This window comes from Hylobates moloch, unplaced genomic scaffold (genome assembly GCF_009828535.3).
Source record: "Hylobates moloch isolate HMO894 unplaced genomic scaffold, HMol_V3 SCAFFOLD_22, whole genome shotgun sequence".
NCBI lineage: Eukaryota > Metazoa > Chordata > Mammalia > Primates > Hylobatidae > Hylobates > Hylobates moloch.
The window spans coordinates 22,287,282-22,314,334 of NW_026652297.1; the positions used below are offsets into that span (position 1 = coordinate 22,287,282).

General features: G+C 39.5%; 1 protein-coding gene across 11 annotated transcripts in view; it reads right to left on the minus strand.

The window, feature by feature from the left end:
• TBC1D5 (TBC1 domain family member 5) overlaps nucleotides 1-27,053 on the minus strand; it is a 590,707-nt gene that overhangs the window by 13,005 nt on the left and 550,649 nt on the right. For all 11 annotated transcript variants that reach the window (XM_032143402.2, XM_058433544.1, XM_058433546.1 and 8 more), the window contains one exon: nucleotides 14,180-14,279. In XM_032143402.2, the coding sequence (XP_031999293.1) occupies nucleotides 14,180-14,279 (100 nt within the window). The remainder of the gene's footprint in view (nucleotides 1-14,179; nucleotides 14,280-27,053) is intronic.

A 27,053-nucleotide genomic window follows, 5' to 3' on the forward strand; every position in this document is an offset into this window, starting at 1 on the left:
CATTTGCTCAGAAAAAAATGGTTAGTCTATAAGAGACTGAGTTGCCTTTAACTGGCAAGTTCAAGCCCTTAGATTATCATTGGTGGAGATGAAGTTTTCAAGCACAATTTTGGCACATGTGAGTTTAGGGACATAGACTTATCATCCCAATACAGAAGCATCAGTGTCTATACAAGATCCTCCCAAATCATTTTGGCCACATTGCCTGAAAAACCTGTGAACCAGGAAGTCCTAGTCATGCCCTGTTTTGCTGTGAGCCTCTCACAAATCCATCTATTCAAGAGTGGAAGTGGTGGTGCTTGCAGGGGTAAGTTGAGAAGGGGAGCGGTGGTGAAGGCAAAAGCTGTGATAGGGATCACAGTTTAAGGAGGCACCGTCCCTGTTTAGACTGTCCACCTATGGGCTTCTTTCAGTTGTGAAAAAAAAAGTAACCTCTTGATTTGTCTACTTTTTGGAGGGGGATGGAGGTTATGTTATTAGCAGCTGTATTCATTTTCTAGAGCTGCTGTAACAGAGTACTACAAACTAGGTGGCCTAAAACAACAGAAATGTATTCTCTGTCAGTTCTGGAGGCTAAGTCTGAAATCAAGCTGTTGGCAGGGCTATGCTTCCTCCAAAGGTTCTAGAGAATTCCTCCTTGACTCTGCTTAGCTTTTGGTGGTTGTCAACAATCCTTGGCATTCCTTAGCTTGTAGATGCATCGCTCCAGTCTTTGCATCCATCATCACACGGCATTCTTGTACATCTGTTATCGAAATTCCCCTCTTCTTGTAAGGACACCAGCCACTGGATCAGGGTGAGCCCTAATCTAGTATGATCTTATCTTCACTGAACTACATCTATAAAGACCCCATTTCCAAATAAGGTCACATTCACAGGTTCCAGGTGTCTCACCATAAGTTTGGATGAGACAATACTGAACCTAGTACAGCAGCCAGACTGCCTAATTGTTACACAGGATGAAAAGCATCCAGTTTCTCCAATAAAAGACAATGCAACCTACTAATCTTGTCCTGCATGCAGAATACAATGCTCTGGCCTGATGTGCAACACAGCTGCGGAATGCAGTGCAGAGTGGGTTCACCCAAGAAGAGGGAAGAACTCAGAGCTGTAGTATCACCATCAGCATACCCTCATCTAGCAATTCTTTCGTCTTAATTTATGGACTGAGTCAAGGACCACCTTCTAGGATCTGATGAAAACCAGGACTGTCTCCCCTGAAAACCCATGTACATACGAACTCTTCACTTAATTTCAGGGATAAACCTTTTTTTTAATCAACTAAGCTGACTACGCTCACTTTAAGGGTAAATCCAAATTAAAAGGGCACCTTCAGAGGCTGTTAAATGTTTTGAGTACAAGAATTTACATTTTACTAGGAGTACGGACCATGTAAATCCTTTCCCTAACAGTTCCCCTATATAAGGTAGCATTTACAAACATTCTACTTACATATAACCTCCTAGGAACAAATCTGCTGTTTTAAGTAAGTTACATGTGCATGTAAAAGTAGAAAAACATAATGATGTCTTTCCATGACTTAAAATGTTTACATTTCCCACGTAATACACAATTCTCCTCATAGCCAAAGGCAGAATAAATTGTGCTATAAAGGCTCTTTCTCTTTGTTTCTGTGTAAAAGGAAGATTACACTCTTTATAATCTCCTCACATTTAAGTATTATATATTATAAATGTTGGAGCACTGAAACTAAAGAGGAAACTGTCATATAACCACTTCTGTGGAAATTACACACAAAAATCTCATTCACCTAACAATCCCATGGTGATGCCACTATTTTTAATGAAACATAGTGCCACAAAAATAGATCTCTAACTCTCAGGGTAATGAAAATGGTAAACAAACCACGTTTTCAATTTCTTAAAAGCTTGATTTTTTTCAATGCTAGAATACAAGTGTTTTCAATTAAATGTTTTAAATGGCTGATGCAAAAGGTAACATAAGCCTTATTTGGTGGTGGTGGTGGGGGGTTAGTGAGTAGAAAGGGGACGAAAGCAGAACATCTGGCTTTAACAGAGGTGGAATTGGGCAAGGCATTTAACCTTGTGCCTGAGGGGTAATAACAGCACCCTCCTCATAGGATGACGGTGAAGAAACAGGGAGACAGCACAGGTCAAGTGCTTAGCACCACACCTAAGCCCACTATGGAAGCTCTGCAGCCAGTAGTTTTCATTTCTACATGCCATGTTACCTCAGTGACTATCTCAGCAACCTTTCTAGATGAGAACCATCAACATATTACAGAAAAGGAAGCCAAGGCCAGAAATGCCAGGTCTGTTATTTGAGGTCTCACGACTTGAAAGTGGTAGAACTGGGATTAGATTTCAGATCTTTCAGACTCCTGAGCTCCATGATTATTCGTATGGCACTGATGAAGGCACCAGAGATATGAAGAGGCACAGGATGGGATATTGGCACTGACTTGATTGCCTTGAGATGTAGTGCCTTTTATTCCATGGTGGAACTGATTGAAGTGAGGTCAGCAAGAAACAGGCAGTTACCTATACGCACAACAGATTGTACAATCATTTCTATCAGAGAGCATTTTGGAGCACTGGCAATGGTACCAAAGGGCTTGGGTTTTGATGACCTTGAGATATGATCTTCTGTATGTCACTAAACCCATCAGTGAGATGGGGGTAATACCCATCTCAGAAGGTTGCTGGGAGAATTAGATGAGATAATCAAAGCTTTCTATTTCTGCATACTGTCTTGCAATTACTATTATTGCTTACTATGTTTCCTCCTCCCTTGGTACCTTAAATATTCAGATATCTGGATTCTGTTTTTTGAGGCTTTCTCATCTCTGATAGGAATTTAGTTACCCTGATCTTTAACAATCTCATACAAGGGACTGTAGTAGACTCTAAAGAGGAACTATGCATGCTGTTATAAAATAGAGAGGTGGGATTAAGGGAGGCAGGCCCAGTGTGACAGTGGCTTAAGAGGTGGCCATTAGAAAGAGGGGCAGACCTGTCATTTGTCACTACTGGCTTTTGTTGAACATTGACAAAGGGATGTCTGTGCACAGGGTGTGTGCCACAGTTGTCCAAACCCTAGGAGAAGACATCAAATTCATCATGCAACCTCCAGTACATGGTGTGTATCTCTGTGTCCTTGCAAATCCATTCCCCCTTCTAGAAGTCCCTCCCATCTTCCCTGTAATGACATGTTCTGCCTTTTCTTCAAAGTCCATCTCAAACTTAACATGTCTAAGCATCAGCTTCCCATTAGCAGTCTTCCCTCCAATAGCACCTAGTTGTTGGGTCCCTCTTGCTTTATCTCTCACTCTTGGACAATAATTCAATGATGAGGCTCAGAGACCGAATGTTTCCTGAAACTGCACTGTTCTACCTGGCACCAAAGGTGCCAGGTTCTAAATATGGTGCTCAAGGTATTTGGGTTCTAAATATGGTGCTCTATTCAAAGTATTCCTATCACTTTAAAACCCCACTGCTCCTTGCTAATGTTTCTGAAATCACTAGTACTCTGGGGGAGACCCTGGTTTTCTTCATGTGAAGCTATGTATCACTTTAGGTATTCCTGAAGAGGTCTATTCTCTCCTGCTCCTCTCCCTACCTTGAAATTTTACTTAACTTTTACATATATATTGAACTCAATTTCAGATTACCATTCTCCACCTCACCATTCCCCTAGAACCTGTTTGTTGTTGTTGTTGTTGTTGTTTTTGAGACAGTCTTGTGCTCTGTTGCCCAGGATGGAGTGCAGTGGCACAATCTCGGCTCGCTGCAACCTTTGCCTCCTGGGTTCAAGTGACTCTCCTGTCTCAGCTTCCTGAGTAGCTGGGATTATAGGCGTGCACTACCATGCCCGGCTAATTTTTGTATTTTTAGTAGAGACAGGGTTTCACCATGTTGGTCAGGCTGGTCTCGAACTCCTGACCTCGTGATCTGCCTGACTCGGCCTCCCAAAGTGCTGGGATTACAGACATAAGCCACCATGCCCAGCCAGAACCTGTTTTTACATGAGAGAGCAGGTAACTGGCTAAGTGACCAACGTGAGGCAAGGGCTTTCCTGCTACCAATAGGGCTGATTTTTATCCCCTAAGGAATAAATGTAGGTGAGATATTTCCCAGATGAGGATTTAAGACATACTAATATGATTAACCAGATCTTAGATTGAGCAGTGGTAGGGGCAGGTGAAGAGAAACTAACATTCATTGATGGTCTATTAAGAGCCAAGTTAATTTTCTTAAAAAGCAAAATGAAGATTGCACAGAAATATAATCAAGGATCCTCTTTGGCATCCAGCTGCCAGAGTGGCTGAAGACCCAAAACTCAGCACTGGGAGTGGAACATAGGAAAATCTAAGGGTAAGACTAGGCAAATTTGCATATTACACTAAAGACAATTCTTGAGGCCAATAAATAGTTCTCTTAAGTGAACTGAGTAAGCATGGCACAGAGTTCTGAATCTTTACTGATCTCTACTATTTGGCATATTATTCTCCTAGCACTTACCACCCTGTGCGCCAGAGAGTAACATGGAAGCATGACACCTCCCAGTAAAATCTGTCATAATCATGATATGGCTGTAACATTAGGGTCAACCAAAAAAGAAGACTTTACATATATTTTTAAACTTCAAAGGTCTCTAAGTTCCAGTAATGGTTAGATGCCTTTGCCAGAATATGTACTTCTAAAAATAAAAACAGAAACATAGCTGATGCCTTAGTAATATGAAATAATCTGGGGTTTTGCCATCATGCCCTTATTTGGGAGCTAAGAGACAGGACAGCAGTTTGGGTACGACTGCCTTAAAATTACATCATTTAGTCAAATAAGACTCTCTGAACTGGGCTTAAGATAAATATATATGTTGTGAATTTCAGGCCATAAAGGTTTTGCTGACATGACGAGTGAGTGAAAGTTAAGTGCCATTCTGCAGCTAGAATGTAAACATGGTCCAAGGCAACGAACATCAGCCTTTAAATCCTGGGCTTCACCTCCCCTGGCTCATATGCTCTTGTCCTCAGCATGAGATGCTCGTGGTGGCCCCAAAGTCCTTGACCTACCCGTAGTAAGCCTGTTTCCACAGATGATGAGGTAGATGGGTTTTGCGGCTATTGGATCATTAGCTAAAGAGACTTGGGATTGGAGAACATGGAGAGGCAGCCTGGTATGAAAGGATGAAAACAGGCTGCAGGATCAGACAGAGCTGGGACTGAATCCTGCCTGGTTCTGCTATTACCTAGCTGTGTAACCTCCCACCAAGTATGTAGAGCATGCTGAGTCACAATTTCCTCCACTGTGCACTAGGGATACTCTCTCTCAACTTGCAGACTTAGTGGGAGATTAGAGATACTGTTTGTGAAGTACCTGGCACTCAATCTGGCACATAGGAACTAATGGCAGTTGCTATTGTATGTGACAAGTATATAAGCTTCATCCTACTGTTGTGTTAAATGCTCTACCAGGAATGAAATGACACAAAGGACATTTGCCCCTTTCAAACTGGGAAGGCTGGTAAGTTGGTATTTTGGTCTTCTATAGTAGAGTCTTGCCTCCATAGCAAAGCTGCCAAGTATGACTATAATTGTTAGAAATGACCAAACTTTTATTTAGATATTAAGCTGGAAACCATCATTCTCAGCAACTAACACAGGAACAGAAAACCAAACACCGCATGTTCTCACTCATAAGTGGGAGCTGAACAATGAGAGCACATGGACACAGGGAGGGGAACATCATACACCAGGGCCTGTTGGGGGGTGAGGGGCTAGAGAAGGGAGAGTATTAGGAGAAATACCTAATGTAGATGACGGGTTGATGGGTGCAGCAAACCACCATGGCACGTGTATACCTATGTAACAAACCTGCATGTTCTGCACATGTACCCCAGAACTTAAAGTATAATAAAAAAAAGAAAAGAAATCCAACAAAACTATTACTAACCAGAAAAGTCTCTTCCTTACTGAATTAGAAGAATAAAGACTTCATTGAAAAGCTTGGAGCCTAAGTGACGATGTCCTTAGTGGGAATGCTACCCACTGTGGGAGTGCTACAATGCCAAGGCAGCCACTGGGGGCCACTGTGGTCACCCTTCAATACAGCTTGCAATATCTACATCCAGCAGTTAAAAGAGACAGAGAAACCAAAATGCTGATACACTTTGAAGTCAGAGTAAGTTTACCAAAGATGATGGACTTGGTATTATATTTTTTTTAAAAAAAGAAAGAAAATAATTCAATCTGGGTTCCTCTTGTGGAAAAGCATATAAGAAAAAGGGAAAGAACCAGAAAATAGAAAGCAAAATGATGAAGTTGGAAAGTCTGTACTGAGGCCCTATTATTGGAGTGGTGGCATCCTGGCCTGAAGAGGGATAAGCTAGTGTGTAGTTTGCTAAGTTTTTCTAAATAGGTATAGGGTTGGTATAAGGAAGATGCTGACCAATTGTTGCAAGTCTTCCGATAATAAAACCAGGGGAAACAACTTCAACTAGAACAAGGTGATGGAGGCTGAAAAAGAACTTCTGAGTTTCAGAGGCTTGCAGGCTACATCAGGATGCTAGGGGAGGTAGTGGGCTCTCTGCCCACAGAGTTTAGGTGCACACATGTTTGAAGCATGGGGTTATGAATATGTTAACAGTGTTATGAGTATGTTAACATTTATGAATATATTAGCTGAATCATGTCTAAATAATTTAAGTTCTCTTACTCCTTACTGCTCAGAATCTGTCAAGGGCCAGTAACAGCAAGTCATTCAAAGTCTGTTAAAAATGGAGAAGTTCAGGTCCCACATCAGACCTACTGCATCGGAATCCTATTGAGATGGCATCTTAAATTTTTTATTTTTATTTTTAAATTTTTGCGAGTACATAGTAGGTGTATATATTTTTGGGTTACATCAGATATTTTGATACAGGCATGTAATGCATAATAATCACACCAGGGTGAATGAGGTATCTCCATCACCTCAAGCATTTATCCTTTGTGTAACCATCATTCTACTCTTTATCTCCATGAGTTCAATCGTTTTTACTTTTAGATCCCACAAATAAGAGAGAACATGAAAAGTTTGTCTTTCTGTGCCTGGCTTATTTAATATAATGACCTCCAGTTCTCTGTATGTTGTTGCAAATGACAGGATCTCATTCTTTTTATGGCTGAATAGTGCTCCATTCTTTTTTTTTTGAGACGGAGTCTCGCTCTGTTGCCCAGGCTGGGGTGCAGTGGCGCGATCTCGGCTCACTGCAAGCTCCGCCTCCTGGGTTCACGCCATTCTCCTGCCTCAGCCTCCTGAGTAGCTGGGATTACAGGCGCCCGCCACCGCGCCCGGCTAATTTTTTGTATTTTTAGTAGAGACGGGGTTTCACCGTGTTAGCCAGGATGGTCTCGATCTCCTGACCTCGTGATCCACCCACCTCGGCCTCCCAAAGTACTGGGATTACAGGCGTGAGCCACTGTGCCCGGCCTAGTGCTCCATTCTTTATATGTACCACATTTTCTTTATCCATTCATCTGCTGATGGACACTTAGGTTGCTTCCAAATGTTAGCAATTGTGAACAGTGCTAAAAAAACATGAGAGTGTAGATATCTCTTCGATACACTGATTTCCTTTCCTTTTGGGTATATACCCTGGCATGGAACTGCAGGATCATGTTTTTAGTTAGCTCAATTTTTAGTTTTTGAGGAACCTCCAAACTGTTCTCTATAGTAGTTGTACCAGTTTATGTTCCCACCAACAATGAACAAAAGTTCTCTTTTATTTATTTTATTTTTTTAGAGATAGGGTCTTGCTCTCTCACCTAGACTGGGGTGCAGTGGCATGAGCATCCGCCACCTCCTGGCACAAGTGATCCTCCCAGCTCAGCTTCCTGAGTAGATGGGACTACAGACATATGCCACCATGCCCAACTAATTTTTTAATTTTTTTTTAATAGAGACTGGGTCTCACTATGTTGTCTAGACTGGTCTTGAACTCCTGAGCTTAAGCAATCCTCCCTCCTCGGCCTCCCAAAGTGCTAGGATTATAGGCATGGCCATGCTGGTCAGGGTTCCCTTTTTGGAGACGTCATCTTGATATGTTGCACAAGCTGGAGGGCAGTCGCTATTCACAGGCCGGATCACAGCACACTGCACCCTCAAACTCCTGGCCTCAAGTGATCCTCCCACCTCAGCATTCCCAGTAGCTGAGACTACAGGCACATGCCTCCAACACTGGACTCCAGGATCTTCATTTTTAACAAGATCTTCAGGTGAAGTGTATCTTTTCCTCCTATAGAGGACTCTGCTACCCACAATAAAAAGCAGTATTTAAAATTCTTAAAAATAATCATGAAACTCTTTTTTCATAGTGTAGTTGACAGAGAGAAGGCTGTCTGGTGATCACATTTTCTTTCTCACTTTTTCAAATGTCATTTGTTAATTGCCTTATTGAACATTTCCGAAGATATTGGAATTGTTTTTATAAACATCAGAAAATTAAGTTTATAAAGTTCTTATGGAGGCGAATAAACTGATGTTCAAAACTGGCCTCCTTTTTCAGCTAATTCATGCATAAATATTATGACAAGTACAAAATCAGTTACGATGGGTGCAATAAAATAACATAAGATTTGAAATCCTACTGCTGATTCAAGTGTGGTCAGTAGACTAATCAGTGAAAGAGAAGCCAAGGACTAGATTCAGGTCTGGACTCTCGTTGCCAGCTAGCTGGCTGTGTCACTCACCCTTTCTGGGCCTTGGCTTCCTCATCTGCGAATAAAGAACAGCTAGGTTGATTTCTACGACTTTTACATCTTTAATATTCTACGATTCTATGAGCTACAGTACTCTCAACAGAAGCATGGGAAATCAAATTTTCCTTAATTAATTGCATTTAACCATCTAATTATCTGTATGACTCATCAATGAAAGGGCAAGCTGCTGGAAACCAAGGTGTCCAAATACCAAACAGATGAATGAAAACACCTCCATTGGGAGCAGGAGGGTATGGGCATTAGAGCCCAGAAGGATGAGCAGCTCATGTATTCCCTGTAAACAGCTGGCAGCTCAGCCCAGCTGCTCACACATCAGACTAGTGTAGGTTGCTCACCCACGTGCAATTATGTGTGAAGTACGGCATATCTAAAAATAGCCTAAGCTCAGCCACAGAGATTAATACTGTCGATGGCTTTCAACTTACTGTCAGGATGACAAGAAGGCGAGTAACCATAGCAACAGAAAAATCAACATGTAAAAAACCTCTTCTAAATTAGCTGACAGGAAAAGTTTAGGTTTAATAAAACATATTTTCAATTCCTGTCTCTAAACCTTTGAATTCAAATCATTCCATCACTTGGAGGTAATAAAATTAGAATTTTGGTAGTTTTGGCAACACAAATGGCCTTCTAGTTTTGGGTTCCAAAACTGTGAGGAAATACTGTTAACCTGTCAATTTTATTATCTCTATAATTAAAGGGCCATTTGAACAAATGTCATTAAATAATTTTTAACTGAAAGGATTTTCTCTATATTTGTTCTGCTATCAGTTATAAAAACAGCCTTAAATAGTACTTGACATTTTAAGATACTTATTGCATGTGTGACAAAAACATAGGATGATATAGTAATAGCAAAGATAGAGAAGCAACCTAAGTGTCCAGCAATGGATAGATGATTGGATAATGAAAATGTGCTACATATATAAAATGGAATACTATTCAGCCATAAATAAGAATGAAATCATGTCTTCTGCAGCAACATGGATGGAACTGGAGGCCAATTATGCTAAGTGAAACCACTCAGAAATAGTCAAATTCTGCATGTTCTCACTTATAAGTGGGAGCTAAATAATGTGTATATATGGACATAGAGTGTGGAATAATAGACACCGGAGACTCAGAAAGGTGGAAGGGTGGTGAGGGATGAGAAATCACTTAATGGGTACAATGTACACTATTTGGGTGATGGTTCCACTAAAAGCCCAGACTTCACCACTGTGCAGTATATCGATGTATCAAAACCGCATTTGTACCCCTTACATTTATACCAAAAAGAAAAGAAAAGAAAACAAGGTGTGATGGAGTTCTCTCGATATGAATGGAACTTTGTGAAAATAATTAACATTAGGAAAGGATCTGGAGAAGTAACTCCTAGAGTAAGTTTCTGAGACAGCTCTCACAGCCACCTCGGTAGCCTGTACCCAGTGCATAATGGAGGCTCAGCGGCCCTCATGTCACTAAGTGCCCCAGAGGCATCATTAAGTTCTGACATAGCTATTCTTGCTCAAGGAGCTCACACACCTCATCTTAGAACTAGCACATCCCAAATTCCAGCATCGTTTTGCATCATTTGATAGAGGAATATTCAGTTGGGTATTGGGAAATGTGGTACTAGTCCAGCTTTTCAACTAACCAGTTGTAGACCCTGGACAAGTTATTATTCAGCTCTATGGCCATGGGCTGGAAGAGTCTCTCAGATTCTTCCCTGAGAAGAGACAGTTAAAGAGTTGAAGGGAAAGATGAGATGACTTGTGTTTAATACCCACTTTGAGCCATTCCTGATACTAGGGTTTAAAAATATTTTTTGGCAAGGAACTGGCAAGATAGATGGAAATGTCAAGTACATATGTGTCGACATATGAGGACACATTCATAAGCAGGCCGAGTTAAGGGACAGGGCCTGGGTGCAACCCTAGATCTGTTTGATGCCTCATGAGGTTGTCTTTCTCAGACACCACTTCACCACCCTTACAGCTGGCTCTGCCTGCTATGTATACAGGTTGACCCCCGAGTGCTAGTTACATGCACTGAAGCCATCCACAGATTTTCAGGGCATGTCTTCTATTTTCTAAGCATAGAAGATTAGGTCCCTTGGAAAGTCCCTCTATAATCTTCCTTTTACCTAGGCAACCACTGTTAACAGTATTTTCATACCAAATATATACCATTTTGCCATCTGTTTTTATCACCTAATAATCTATCACTAACATCTACTTATGTTAATATTTTAATCTTTATAAAGATTGAATTACACTATATTCAATCGCTTACTAATGAACATTTTAGTCCTTCCAATTTTGTTCTCCTTTAATAATCAGAAAGAGAAATACATCTATGGAAAAAATAAGGATATTAAAATAATTTCTTAAGAAGCCATAATATGTTAAAAAACAAATCAAGAGCATCAAGTCACTTAATCTTCGTGTCTTCCTTAAATCTTTGCTTAGAAACAAAGTTGCCAAAGAATCTAGGAGCATCTTTTAATTAACCATTGTTGTATTGTGAATTTGAACTGAAATGTATCTGTGGGCCTTGGGGCCAGGAATTCTTGGTAGCATCCCTTAATCCCACTTTAAAAACGCAGTCATGCTATTTATATGAGGGGAAAAAAAGTCAACAGCTATGTGAACGAGTTCTGGCTGAAAGTGAAACGTATACACAAAAACAAATCTAGTTTTGTGGTTAGTTGAAAATTCACAGCTGGTATAGGCTTTTCTTTCCATTTTAATTAAAGTGTTTTCCCCTCCCATGCAATGAGAAAATGCTCTTTTAGTGCTGATTGAAAGACCAAAGCCAGAGCAAAAGCTGTTTGAAAATTCCGAGGCTTAAGTAAAGCTGCTTTAAAAGCTGCTGTGTGTACCAAACAACTTGGAAATTTCCTAGCAGGATTTTGTAGAGTTCCAGTAAATCTTTCTCCCTGTCACTTCTGTGCTCTCTTACTTTGGTGAAAACGAAAGTCAAGTAACGCAAAGGTCATCCAAGTAGCCAGAAAAGCAAAAACTATACATTTCTTTAGAAATTAAAATTATATTTAAACAAGTAACCATAATTAGTCATATACAACTATATAAGCTATCTGTTTATTAGTTCTTTTTGGTATATTTTAAAGTGCAATGATATTAGATAATGTAAGATTCATGTAAAATTAGGTCTGTAACTTATTACCCCCATTTTTCCAAGAGAAAGAGAATGAGTTGTTTTTTTTTTAATTATTATTTTCTTCTTTTCTCTTCCCTCCCTTTGCCTTGTTCTCCAATTCCTACCTAGCTCTTTAAACGCAACCTTTACCTGCCCTTTACCAGACACTCCCTACAGGGCAAGCTTACCTAACTATGTGCTTGCTTAGAAGCTCCAGGACTGGAAATCTCTCCCACCCAGAGATTTCTTTGAGACAACAGTCACTTTACAACCTCCAGTATGCCCGAGATGAAACTCTCCCTGCTCTGGAGAGTATCTCAGACAACAGTCACTTTACAGCCTAGCTCTGCCTGTGCTGGTGCCAGCTTAACCACCTGGAAGATAAGGCACTGAAGCCACTGACACAGACCTTTACCTGCTCGTTCCTTCCCTGTTTGCTGTTCATGCCAAGTACCCCTTTAAAAGCCTTTGTTTTCTGTCCCCAGAGTGAGGTGGTACCTTTAAGGGCAGGAGTCTGTACTTCTTCCCCTAAGCTAAGCTATGGAATAAAAAGTCTCCTTATACCAGAACTCACTCTTGTTAATTGGACTCTGCAAGTGGTAAGCGACTGAACTGGCGACTTGGTTATAGGTCTATACGAATTTTTAAAAATGATCATCAAGCAGCTTACTAACAAAGTCTGTAAGAGGTAGATCAAATGTGACAGGGGTAATGTTTCTTGCTGTGATGAGAGATACTACCCTATCAGTCATCTACCAGGGTTTCTCCTGCTGTTTTTCCCTCTTGAGCCCTTTCCCTGCAGGAGTGGTTGAGACAGTAGGAATACGGCTGAGGGTAGAACAGGACCCAGCCAGCTGCTAATAAGACACTGTCAGGCAGCCAGCCACTTAGATCAGCATCTCTCCAAATCTTTTAAGGGAACATTTATTATTTTATTGAGGCCAGTACGGCTTAGGCTATACCCAAATGACAGCCGTTGTTGCTTGTAATGGCTTAGAGCTTGTTGGGGTTTGAAGGCAGAGTTTACCTCCAACAAAGGCCCCAAAGGCCTTGGTGGATTCTCTTTGGTTTCTCCTCACAGGTGGGATGCATCCTGATTTCTTATAATACCTGGTATTGCCATTTCTTAACACCACAGAGCAGCACATTGGCCATTTCCATGAGTACATGTCTTAATTTCCTAATTTCTTCATAAGTTACCAATCTTAGACACTGGCCAGTGAAGCAACAAAGGCTGTCCATAAATGGGCTAAAAAAATAGCAAAATGGTGCATGACAAAAGCTTTTGTAAGCAGCATGGAGTTACTGAAGTGATTCATACATGAGTCAGCATAGGGCATCTCTAATACGAGATATACAACCTTTACAAATGCAGAGCAGTGCCTGAAGACTTTCTAGTGTGACATACATGACCCACATGCAAAATGAACTTCAAACTGGGACATTTCTTAGAATATAAGCACAGTCAGAAGTAAGAAAAGGTCATGCATTTCAGGCAGGTGGTTAAAAAACACATTTTTATAAAAAAAGAATTGTCAAAATAATAGTCACATTAGTGATTACTGACAGGTTGGCACAGCAGTATAGCTGATTATTTGATCTTGAAAACTCAGTATTTCATTTTGGTTTGAGGTAAATAGACATTTACAAAGGGCAGTATACCAGGAGTTGAGATTTGTAGTCAGATTGCTTTTAAATAATTTTTTATTTTATTATTTTTGTTTAGAGAAAGAGTCTCACTCTGTCACCCAGGCTGGAGTATAGTGGCACAATCACAACTTGCTGCAACCTCAAACCCCTGGGTTTAAGCAATGTTTCCATCTCAGCCTCTGGAGCAGCTGGGACTACAAGGCACGTGCCACCATGCCCAGCTAATTAAAAAAAAAAAAAAAAATTGTTGTTGTTTTGTTTTGGTAGAGACAGGGTCTCAGTATGTTGCTCAGGCTGGTCTCAAATTCCTGGCCTCAAATCTTCCCACCGTGGCTTTCCACAGTGCTGGGATTACAGCTGTGAGCCACAGCATCCAGCTTATAATCAGATTGCTTGATTTTGAATTTCCACTCGATTTACTAATGATATAATCTTGGGGTATTTTCTTAATCCCTCTATGCCTTGGTTTCCTCATCTATATAATGTAGAGAGTGAGAGTAATAGTAATTCTATTATACGGCTGTTGTAAGGATTAAATAAGGTAATTCATGTAAACAGCTTAGCACAGGGCCTGGAACAAAGTAATGCTAGTGGCTATTATTGTGATGACTCTCATCGTTCCCAGGGCCAAAGTAATTCACTTACCAAGATGAGTGTCCATCACCTTTGCACAGTATTTGCACATGGCATCCAGGTCATTCAACTGTCCTTGAAGGAAGGAAATTTGGGCTTCTAATTCTTCTTCCTAAAATAAAGGGATAAACATATGGAAATTTTTTAGAGATTGTCAAATAAAATCCCCAAAGTTTTCTAAATGATCTAGACTAGTTTAAAGAAGCATGATAACTTTTTAAACCTAGACAAATCAAAATAGCAAACAAAAACAAAATCACAACTGCCACCACCAACAAAATAAAAAAAGGGTAAAAATGGAAAATTTTAAAGGTCTGGATTTTCCTAATTGAATTCTAGCTTTAGGCCACGTGTAAAGTTAGTTAGATTGCATATACAATCTTGCATTGCATATATTTGCATATACAACCTTGTATTTAAAAAGTGCACAATATATCTTCAATAAGCATTGAGCAACACAAATTAAGAGGGCAATTTGGATTTCAGTGAACTATACTTCCTAAGCAGCTGGTACAAAAACATTGCATTTTTTTTCACACATTTGAGAAACCAAAGATTTCCCATTTTATAAGACAAATCTCTAAGCCTGGAACCTGGACTTTGTAAAAAAAAAAAAAAAAAAAAAAAAGAAAAAAAAAAAAAAAAAGACATATCTCATCATTTTCTAGACAATGATAATCTCTTAAAATGTGAGATTTCCTAAAGCGCTTGGAAAGGTTTTGCCTCAGCAGCCCATAAATTGTTGCTCCTCTCTCTTGATATGACACTAGAATACTTCATTTATTTGTTTGTTTCTAGGAAAAAGTACTCTGGGTTGAATAATTATCTAAGTTAAATTATCTAAAAACAATCTAACAAAAGGATGAAGTCTTTTTTTTTTTTTTTTTTTTTAAGGAAAAGATAATATAAGCAAAAAGTTTCCCAAGGAAATTTGGAAGATTATGGGAGTTTTTTTTTTTTTTTTTTTTTTTTTTAAGAGAAAAAGAATAATCCTAATCATTTAGGATACTCTAAACAAAGCTAGCTAGAATACGAAGAAAGGATATTGCCAAGGCTGGAATAGGCTAGAAAATTGATTTTCCACTCTTAGATCTACTTGTCCTTTTGCCTAAGAATCCTCTGTATCATTAAAAAAGAAGGAAAGAAAAACCTACTAAGGTATCCTTTCTTTGAGAATGAGTATAATTTGACTTGTGCATGGAAATTAATAGTTTAAAAGGTTACTTGTAGATGTATCCCATTTTAACGATATGCACATGCAGCACTGCAAATTATTGTTTTTAACTGCTGCCTGAAGAACTAGCCCTTAGGAATAGGCATTGAAACACTTGACACAGAAAACAGACATAGTGCTGGGCGCGGTGGCTCATGCCTGTAATCCCAGCACTTTGAGAGGCAGAGGCAGGCAGATCACTTGAGGTCAGGAGTTCGAGACCAGCCTTGTCAACATGCTGAAACCCCGTCTCTACTAAAAATACACCAAATTAGCTGGGAGTGGTGGTGAGCGCCTGTAATCCTAGCTACTCAGGAGGCTGAGGCAGGAGAATTGCTTGAACCTGGGAGGTGAAGGTTGAAGTGAGCCGAGATCATGCCACTGCACTCCAGCCTGGGCAACAGAGCAAAACTCTATCTCAAAAAAAAAATTAAAGAAAAGAAAATAGACATAGTAGTAGCAGCTCTAAAACCAAATTACTGTGAAATGTCGACTGTAGGATTCACAAGCACTAACCATGTTCTTTACATATCCTACAAGTGTAGCAGCCTCTCCTCCAATACTCAAATAAGAACAAATACTACCACAAGAAGCTTAGCCAAAGGATAATTAGAAATAATTTTGGAGAGGTGGGGTTGTCTTCCTAACTCTGCAGCTGAGCATTAAGGTAGACAAGGATGGGGCGTTTCAGGGCTTTTTTCTACTCTTTTTCTCACTTGTTTCTGCACAGGCTTGAATTTCCCTGGTTATCACAGGAAACTGTAGGAATTAGAGAAAGAAGGCTACCTCTGCTGTTTAATAATGATTGTGGTTAGTCTCCAAAGATGGCCACCATCAATTTCTTCCCTCCCTGACTCTGCATGTTGCTTCATTACGAGGTAGTATGTATTCCCCCTGTCCTTGAATCTGGACTGCCCTATGACTTGCATTGATCCAGAGCATGCAGCCGAAGTCAAACTTCTAATTCTGAGCTAGTTTAAGGGGACTGCCAGCTTCCGATTTCATTAGAAGCTAGCTATCATGCTGTAAAGAAGCTTAGGCTACAATACTGAAAGAAAGGACAGAACATATAGAGAAAAAGAGGGCACATGAGAAGCACAGAAGTTCTAGACATGTGAATAAAGTTTTTCTGGTCTTTTCAGCCCAAGCCAGCTGAAGCCAGCCCAGTAAGTGACCCAGTCAATACCATGTGGAGCAGAAGAGACTGAGCCCTGCCCAAATTCCTGATCCACAGACCTATGATGGGAGTACTAGATTTTGGAGTAGTTTGTTATGCAGCAATAGACAACAGAAATAGTGGCAGAATGAAAACAACACTAACTTAGCATATGGCATGAGGAAACATAAGTTCTATTCCTGGTCCTGCCATTAATAAGTCACGGGACCTTAAGTAATTATCCACTCTGGACCTAAATTAAAATTAGAGGCTTTTCAAAGAATTACAAATATAATGGAAAAAAATTATATGGTCCCATCTACTATGAACATTAATTTTTTTTGCTCTGTCGCCCAGGCTGGAGTGCAGCTGCATGATCTCGGCTCACTGCAAGCTCCGCCTCCCAGGTTCATGCCATTCTCCTGCCTCAGCCTCCCGAGTAGCTGAGACTACAGGCGCCCACCACCACGCCCAGCTAATTTTTTGCATTTTTAGCAGAGATGGGGTTTCACCATGTTAGCCAGGATGGTCTCCATCTCCTGACCTCGTGATCTGCCTGCCTCGGCCTCCCAAAGTGCTGGGATTACAGGTGTGAGCCACTGTGCCTGGCCACCATTAACCTTTTTAGTTTGTGGCAGACACAAACCCCAAGTAGCGGAGTCTAGAACTGTACCAAGGCCAGAGTTTGATAGTCTTTTAAAAAGAGAGGGCCAATCTATGGCCTGTGTTTCGCCTTACAAGTGGCTACCAATTGGGGTGCTGACAGCCCAGAGTGGATCAAGGGCACAAGGAATGCAGTGCTTCTTGGCTTAAAAACTTCTCCTCTATTTATTCCATGCATTAGTTTAATTTGGATTAGCCACCACTTATTTTAAAATACAAAAGCCATTGGGAGCTTTGATACTCAGCAGTCATTCCTACCTGAATGGATTTATTTTCTTTGGAAAGGAAATCAAACTGGGTAGGAAGAACTTAGAAGACACGCTTTAGAGGATGTAGGCACAGCCTGTTGGCAGTGAGGTGTTGAACAGCTGGTGGAAAGTATGAGCTTAAAGAGGGCCTCTTTCTCAAAACATTTTATTTCTCTAGCAGGAACATTACTGTAATAAAGACTGCGATGAGACTGGGGCCCTCTAACTTGTATAGTTAATGGAGAAGTCCTAAGAGTGTAGCAGTCCAGGGCACTTGCTGGGCAAATATGCAAGGATATAAAAACACAAATTTGCAAGTTTGCAATTTTTGCTTAGGGCTCTGGTGGCAGCCACTGAAGTGCATCTTGAATACCTAAAACCCAAGTAGATCTTGATACAAACAGAATCTGTTTGTCTCAATATAAACACATGGAAAAAGGCAACTTTGAATCAGTTAAACCTTCTTTTTCAAACGGATGGTTATATAAAAGCCAAATATGTGAGATAAAAGAGGACTACTCTGGCTGAAGCACGCTGAGGTACCAAGAGCCTCGTCCATAGTCTGAAATCCAGTGTATTATCCTTCTAGAGTTTGCTTAATCTTAGAACATTTCTAAACCCTTCAACTATCACTCAGACTTTATAAATAGAAATGGAATCACTTGGAGGCAAAAGGGTGGCTTGTCATTTATTCTTCACTATATTATATAATTACAGATAAAAGAAAGAGCCAAGAATCAAGCTTCCAAAACTGTGGGAACTGACTTTACATTTTTATCTTTTCTCATCCTCCACACTCCTCCCAACTAACAATGCTTTAGACATTGACAGCTTTAGTTATTTGTTTTCATTAAATTGGTCCTCTGTAATAAAAATGCTTGGCTAATTGCCTTGAGGTTTTATGAAACCAACCAGTTAGTGTAACTGTTATGTGTAAATAAGACACTAAAGATAAATGTTTATTATATTTACTTTTATGTGTATGTCCTGCTTTCCATTATAGGAGGGCATAGGGTGGGGAACAAAGGAATGCTGAAATAGACACAGCTGGGTTTGCATCCTATTTTTCTCAGTTATTAGCTGTATAATCTTGGACGAGTTCCTTAATTCCTTGGTCTACTCAACCCCACCCGGCAGGATCGGGGGAGAACAAAATGAGAACATATGGAGAACACAGCATCTGGCACAGGTAATTATTATTTCTTTAAAAAAAGGTAATTATTTCTTTAAAAAAAATTTTTGTAATCAAGTTAAGACAGTGAAATGGATTTAAATACAAAGTTTTATGATTCACTGTTGGAAAACATTAGTTTCTGGCTTTAAAACCTTTATGTAGCTTAGCCCAGAAGGATTAATTAAAGCTTAAGAGCCCATCACCGTCTTAAACTTGGGATAGCAAACTAATATACAAGGCAAGAAATTGATAGAGGAGGATAAAGTTGGGCCACCTGTAGACTACAGTGTGCAACATCACCAATTGTAATTGGTGCCCTATAGCAAAGGACCAGAAGATGAGGGCCACTCTATCAGAAAAGAAAAATAACTAGCATCAAATCCCTTTATATTGATTGTAATATACCAGATACTGAGCTTTGCTGTATTACCATGTTTACTCTTCACACAAACTTCTGAGGTATATTCTCTCATTATCTCCTACATAAAATATGGTCTACTCCTCTGTAAGCCACATTCTCTGGTAGTGTATGCTAAGGTTTAGATAGCTCTTTGAGAACCCAAGTCACTTGGCCTGCTACTCTCATTTCTTCCCTGTGTACACATCCCTTCCTATGCTCCGTTACTATGGTCCTTCCCATGAATAATCCCATATTTCAGTTTCCTTTACCTGAGATTCACCAGTTGTAATGCTGAGCCCTAATACCAAATTGCTTATTAAATTGTTTTCCTTCAAAAACATTCAGATATGATTGGCTGTGTTGTTTTGTTGTTTGTTGAATGATTTTTTTGACTAAACAATCTGAAGAAATCGTTTTTTGAATTTGCTTTTTAATAAGTGGTGTTTCTACTATCATTTTGCCCCAAATAGTTGATGCATCATTATACTTCTATTGAAATGTTATGTATCTCAGCTGTTTAAATTTAATGTCAATTTTATTAAATAATTCAATGTATTCCTGCTATTTCTTTGTTAAAAAGAGGACAAACTTTCATAGTTTATTATTTATTCATATATTAATTTTTTCAAAAATGATGTTCGTTTGCATTGTGTTAGGCCTTGTGAGAAATACAATAATGACTAAAACACGGCCTCTGAAAAAGTTTAGGGGATGGTCAAACCTGTACAGAAAGCCAAGAGAGGTATACGATAAGTTCTGTAGAAGAGACGTGAGAGAGGACTCCTTACAATTCTGGAAAGGGAAGATGATTTCAATTTGTGTATGTGGAAAGGAAAGGAGGTTTTCTAGTATTTCTGAGGGGTCCTGAAGAAGGAGGGTCTTGGCTTAGACAAAATAATAAGGAAAGATGTTTTAGGAGGCAGGAAAGTATGGCACCTGGGCAATGAGGCAGTCACTGAGCTGAGCCAGAACGTGGGGATAGTACGAGCTGAGGTTCAGCAGAAAGGCTTCCCTTCCTCTTCTGTTCATCCCTGTTGCATTTTCACTTCACATAATTATGTTTTCGGGTTTGGGGTTTGACATGCAGACTGCTGTGGCCACTGCCCCCAACACACACCATGCTGACAGATGATTATACAGGCTGCAGTGGTGTTTCTGTCCATGGACTAATTCAAACTCCAGGGGAATAGTGAGGCAGGAATGGCACTGAGGTGGAGTTCTGCTTAGCTTCTAAGTGGGTGTCCTCAGATCACAAGAGAAGCAGACAAGGGAACCAACATTAACTGTAGGCAGCAGGAACAGGCTAAATATAGCAACCAGAAGACAGGAAAGACGCCCAGTCTTTCTCGAGCAGATGGGTGAACAAGAAGTGGGAAGTAAAGGAAACGGAAAGTCTCAAGGAGAAAAAGTGGAAAGGCCACGGATGTTCGGAGGAAGCTGTGGTGTACACAAGGGCAAAACACATACACGGTGTGAATGAAATCCAAGTCAGAAGCATATGGTATCAGCAGAGGAAGATACCACCAGAAAAAATAGAAGAAGAGCACAAAGAAGACTTTTTAAGAGTATTAAAATAAGTGGTATGAGGTGTGAAGCTGTACAGCCATACTGGTGAACAAGCTGGAATATAAATCACAAGCTTTAAAATCACTATATACTAGGCTTGACACTTACCTTCTCTGTGATTCTAACCAGATAGCAAAGTTCTTTGAGCCTCAGTTTCCTGTTTACAAAATGGTGATAATAATAGTTTCTACCTCATGTGCTTGTTGGAGGACTGAATTTGAATTACATGAGGTTTTCCAGATTAAATACTTTGCACAGTGCTTAGTACATGGTAAACACTCAATAAATGTGGATTTTATTGTCTCTGAATTTTAATACAATCCTAGAAAGTTATTTCAAAGGATCATGAATGCATGCAAAAATAACTCCCAGGATATTCATCACACATTCAATGGCAACATGCACACATATGGGCATAGGCACCTCACAGAAATCCTAAATGTCTAATGATGGGTGATTTGGGTAATTTGTGGAACATTTATAAACAGTATGCTATGCAAACGTTATTTTTTATTTATTTATTTTTTTGAGATAGAGTCTCGCTCTGTCACCCAGGCTGGAGGGCAGTGGTGTGATCTTGGCTCACTGCAACCTCTGCCTCCTGGGTTCAGGCAATTCTCTTGCCTCAGCCTCCTAAGTAGCTGGGATTACAGGCACCTGCTACCACACCCGGCTAATTTTTTTTTTTAAATATATTTTTAGTAGAGATGGGGTTTCACTATGTTGGTCAGGCTGGTCACAAACTCCTGCCCTCAAGTGATCCGCCTGCTTCAGCCTCTCAAAGTGCTGGGATTATAGGCATGAGTCATCGCGCCCAACTTATGCAACCTTCAAAAATGTTTTTATAGGAGAACATTTAAGAACGACATATCACATATTAATTGGGAAAACAGGTTACAAAGTAGTAGATAAACAATGATTCTGATTTCAAAATATATATATGCATAGAAAAAAATAATGGATAGTGCCCAAATAGTTTATATTGGTTTCCTTCAAATGGTGGAATTATGGGTGATTTTTTCTCTCCTTTTTGCTAATTTTCGGTGGATTTTCTACAATGAAATTGGATCATATTTTTGTAATAAGAAAATCAAATAATGCAAATAACATAATAGAGAAAAAAAAAAGTGAAAGGTGATTGCCAAGGAGAAAAAAGACATAACTGATTCCAAATCAAACTCCAAATAATATTCTATACTCTAAACAAATCTGTACTCTAAATGACACTAAATAGAAAAACTTCTATGAAATAACTTGTAAAAAAAAAAAAAAGTAAATAATTAGCATATTTTGTCCTATGTGCAAACCCGGAGTAGTACAGCACTCTTATGGTAAAGGGCTTCCTTCTATATGATTAAAGTGAGAACGTCAGTGGATGCTGCTCTTTATGGGTTGCCTAGAAATAATGTGATTCTTAAAGATATTTTTAAAATAAAGATGCTTACAAAATCCCCCAGTAAATAACAGTTCCCATTTTTGGACAGGATGTAAACAAACAAGTTAAATGTAAATGTAAATGGCCTTTAGAAATTTTTAACTGAAATTCAAAGCTCAAGATGTCAAATTTATGCTATCCAATTACATAATTTCAGAACTGGAAATGTCTTTAGAGATCATTTATTTCAACCCCTTCTTGTTTACAAATAAAGCAACTTTTATATGGCCAGGTAGCTGGGCAGTAGCAGAAATCCCACTAGTAGGCTTCCTTGTTTTTCAGCCACTGAAGCACTGCGGTGTCCCACCACTGACGTCCTCACTACTAGGGGACACTGGATTTGTCCAGAGAGGATGGGTTTTCATAACAATCACCGAGCCCTTTTCCTTCTACCCCACATCCTCCTGTACTAGCAGTGCTCCTTCCTGACTATTGAAGGCTACAGCAAAGTCACTAAAACCTAAACTCCACAGGATTTTGTATCACTTTTCACTCCTTTAGTTTCCCCCAGAAACTTGGATAAAACCCCTACATTAAAGAATACTGACTCCTTATAATTTATAAAGTTAAAAATTGCCTGTGATAAAATTGGGGTGGCCCGGTGAGGCATGAGTCAGGCTTTCTGCAGCCCAGCTCCTCGCTGATTGTGCTGCTTCAGCTGGCTCTAATAGATAGTGATCATTCAAACCCCTTCTCTTTAGCAGCCCAACAGGGGCTGCAGGGCAAGACCACAAGGTCAAGTATAGGCAGAAATCTTTATTTTTCCCTGCAAAAATTTTCTCTACCAAATTGCTACTTGACTTATAGCATATCCCTAGAACTGACAAATTACATATCAACTCCACATTCTCTTCCTTGGTTTACATGCGAAGAGTTTCAAATCTCTTTTTTGAAGTCAGGTGTTGGCAGGTTAAAATAATTAATTCAGATCACATGCTTGCTGTGGGTGTGACATATGGGGTATGGATTACAAATATTTTAAAAATAGTGCATGTAAGGTTCACAAAATTAAGGGAAAGAAATTTCCCTTTATGTTCAGCTTTTTATTAAGTTTTATTGAGGGACTAAAAAAGATCTTCATTTCTTACTCCTTTTTATTCTTTGGGTCTACCTGATAAGGCAGAAATTCTTCATTGCCCAGTTATGACTAATAACTTCTTTTGTAGATAGTGCTAACCACAGACTCTATTTCCATTAGTTTTCTTATTTGTAAAATGGGAAGCAATTCTAGCAGTGACCTTATAGCGTTGCTTGAGGATTAAAATAGCTAATATATGTAAAATGCTTAGAACAGAGGACACACTTATACAAGGTGTTCTATAACTATTAGCACTTAGCCACCATTTACAAGGAGAACATGCTCACACTAGGATATATTTGAAGCTTGCTTTATATGTAGAAAATCTCATTCCTTATTTGGTATTCAATTAATGTTATTAATATCAATTTTTTTCAATCTTTAATATGAACAAAAATCAGCTGGGGATCTTGCTAAAATGCAGAGTCTGATTTAGTAGGTCTGGGTTGGGGCCTAAGATTCTGCATTTCTAACAATCTCCCAGGGGATGGGATGCAGCTGGTCCATGGACCACAATTTGGATGGCAAGGATTTAAATAACTCATCTCATGCTCACCTTCTATTAATATTTACTTCTGAATAGAACTTCCCATCATTCTAGGAAGGCTGTGAAGTACTTTACTATCTACCTGATTTAAGGCAATTTTAACAGATGGCTGCATGGTTAGATGCATATTTGGTGACAGTCCAAAAGACCTCTTCTCAACAAGGAGTAGGATGCAGCGGGGAGAGAAGCAGGGTGACAAGCTTCCAGGAGAGCTTTCCAATCTCCCTGAATTAGTTTTGTACTGAGTAGCTCTATTATTCTATTTAGAGCTAATTCTTAGACCATTAGATATCAGTTTATTCTATTGTAAACATAAACACTTATATAATTTCTCATTGAAAACAAGTGAAATATGAATTAACTTTATTGGATTATGCATGCTCTCTTCTGTAACTTTGACAAACACAGGCTGTGTATTAAGTATCAGAGAATAAAAGATGTTTTTCAAACATAAAATGCAATGAAAAGGAAATGGCAAAAATACTTCCATAATTCATGGTATTTAAATTCATCCCTGATTTTCAGAAGATATCTTTCTGAATATATGATTTCTGAAAAAATAATAAGTAATATTTATTAAGAACTTTTAGCCTTTAGAAACATGCTTTTATACCTACTGCCATTTTAACATTGTGAGCCATTTTAATCTAATTTTGCTTTCCTAGGAGTTACCTACAAAAAATAACAAAGTAAACAGAAAAGACAAGAATGGTGCCAGAAAACAGGATCATGTGCTACAAATTCTAAAGTAAAGTAAATAAGCTTACAATCTGGAATAAGTATACTGGAAATTGAAATAGAACCTTTAATTAGGACCAACTTCACATAGGTGTAACCAGAGGAGGAATAAAACCTCACTTGCAGAGTTACAAACCTCATTATTTGCAAAAGTCCTATAACTGCAGTTCAAAATAATTATATGCATATGGTATGTCTTCTTAGCCCTGTAAAAATTCAAAAGGTATAAAAGGTGTCTCCTAGAAGTGCTTATGTATGGGAGTCTAAGTAAATGGCATTTGTGGAGAAATGCTCCCATCTTTTGGGCTTTTATGTTGTCATTTCTGTGTTGTGTTTTTATAATTAGGCAACCTGACCAATCATTTGGAAACCCATATAGTTCTCTCCTCCACCAGGACAATAAGCACAGATGTTACTCTACTTAACAAGGGTTTTCCCCCTCACCACTTACACGTGATAAGACCAACTGATGAAACCAGCCAGCCAGCACGAGGGCCTCCAGCTGAGTTTCTCATAGTAATGCTGGCTGGGCAAAACCATCTGCGTGCTCTCCCTTGCTGTTCCTGGCACCAAGGGTAGGCATCTGCACAATGGCTGACCCAGATAGGCCTGAGCCAAGACTGTTTTTCTTATGACAAAGCTAATTGATCCGTGTGAGGATGAAATGCACACACTTGTTCAACTTATTCTCTGGGCTAACTGACCTCTACAATGTCCCAATAGAGACAGACAAAAAACCGTACCCTGCAGCAAATCCAAGCTGAGGATCAAGCACAGTTTAAGAACTACTTTAAGTAACAATTGGTAAAAGCAAGTAAGTTTTGGAACAGCCTTGATATTTCTTTCTTTTTTTTTTTTTTTTTTTAACATTACCACTTCTAAGACTTCAGGAAAGAAAACAAGGTGAGAAGGAAATAATTCTCTAAATTGCCTGGTTTATTCATATGCCTATCATACTTTTGTTAGTTCATCCCTTAAGTTATACCCCATCTCTCACTAAATACCAACAATTCCTATTAGCTTTTTAAATAAGTGGTTGGTAAATGCTGCTGAGAAATGAAGCAACTTTTCAGGCTCTAGAGGACGCCAGAGCAAAGCCTAAGATACTTGCACAACACACAAAACCCTCAACAGCATTCATTTATTCCTAAACGTTTACTGAGTGCCAGACACAATATCTGGCACAGAAGATACAGTGACAAGTGCCTGCAAGAGCCTTATAAGTAAACACAAGTAGTTCTCTGACATTCAAAACAGGGGAAGCATTTGCAGATTACGTAGGACACCCTCCATCTCAGGATGCTGCTGCTTTAGGTTTGGGGAGGGGCTCTGAAATCTGCAGCTTAACTAGGGCCCCAGCTACTTATAACAAGTGCTGAAAGCTCCTAGCAGAGAAGGCTCCATGGGACACAAGGTATTTGGGCTGAGACTGGAAGGGACTCTATTTTGTGGCTACATCAATCACTCTGGTCAGAAGAGACAGTGAAGGGAAACAATACAGAAGTATGAGAAAGCATGCTTGGTTTAAGGGAAGTGAAACAGCTGTGTATTCCTGAGGGGCCAGGGAGGAGTAAGAGGGAGGACTGATTATAAGGCTGAACAGGGTGAGACTGTAAAGAGCCCTACAGGGCATACCTTAAAATTGAGGGATTTATCCTAGGGAGAAGGGCTCCTGCAGAATTCTGATGAGGAATCAAAGCATATGAGTCAGACATACACGATGCACACGTTGGTATCGTGAAATACTTTGGGTACATGTTGACCATTAATAAAATGGATTAACTCTAAAATTTCTAATTAACATGGGTTTGTTACTTGAGAACAAAAAAATTATGTAGAGTGTAACCTTTCTATATTCTCATTCCTCCAACTCGCCAAATCCAGAAGCTGCATGTCATGAACTGTGTAGAGTCAGTTCTGTTATAATGCTTGTTTTGAAAATGTGAACTTGTTTCAATGAGATCAATGTATTAGGGAACAATTGAGCATAACCCGAAGTTCACATTTGCTCACACACAACATCATCCTCAAGAAATAATGGGTGAACGCAGAAAACTACACATAGATGAACGCAGCTACACGTAGGAATGCAGGAATACACAAAATGCCTACATGCATGCAACACAGATATCTGCCAGCTACCTCCATTCTGTGTGTTTTATGGGCTACTTCCATAACCAAATCCATCAGATTCCATCCAGATAACTCTCCTCCACCACTTCACAGTGACTCACAAGCTGCAACCCTTCCAATGTCCACTTCCCCAACTGAGCTTCAGGTATTTTTCAAGGTAAAGTATCATATTTATTGCACTATTTCTTAATCACTTAACGTGTAAAACCACTCTACCACTTTTATTAGGTTCCTCCTTTGTTTCATGTGGCACTGATGACCTTTTTTTTTTAGTGTTGTACCCCAATCCAATTTTCCCCACAAGCCCTGTGGTTTTTATCTTTTTTATTATTATTTTAGAGACAAAGTCTCGCTGTTACCCAGGCTAGAGTACAGTGATGTGATCATAGCTCACCGCAGCCCTGAACTCCTAGGTTTAAGCAATCTTTTCACCTCAACCTCCCAAGTAGCTAGAATTACAGATGTGTGCCACCATGCCCAGCTAACTTTTTTTTTTTTTTGGTAGAAATAGGGTCTTGCTATGTTGTCCCAGCTG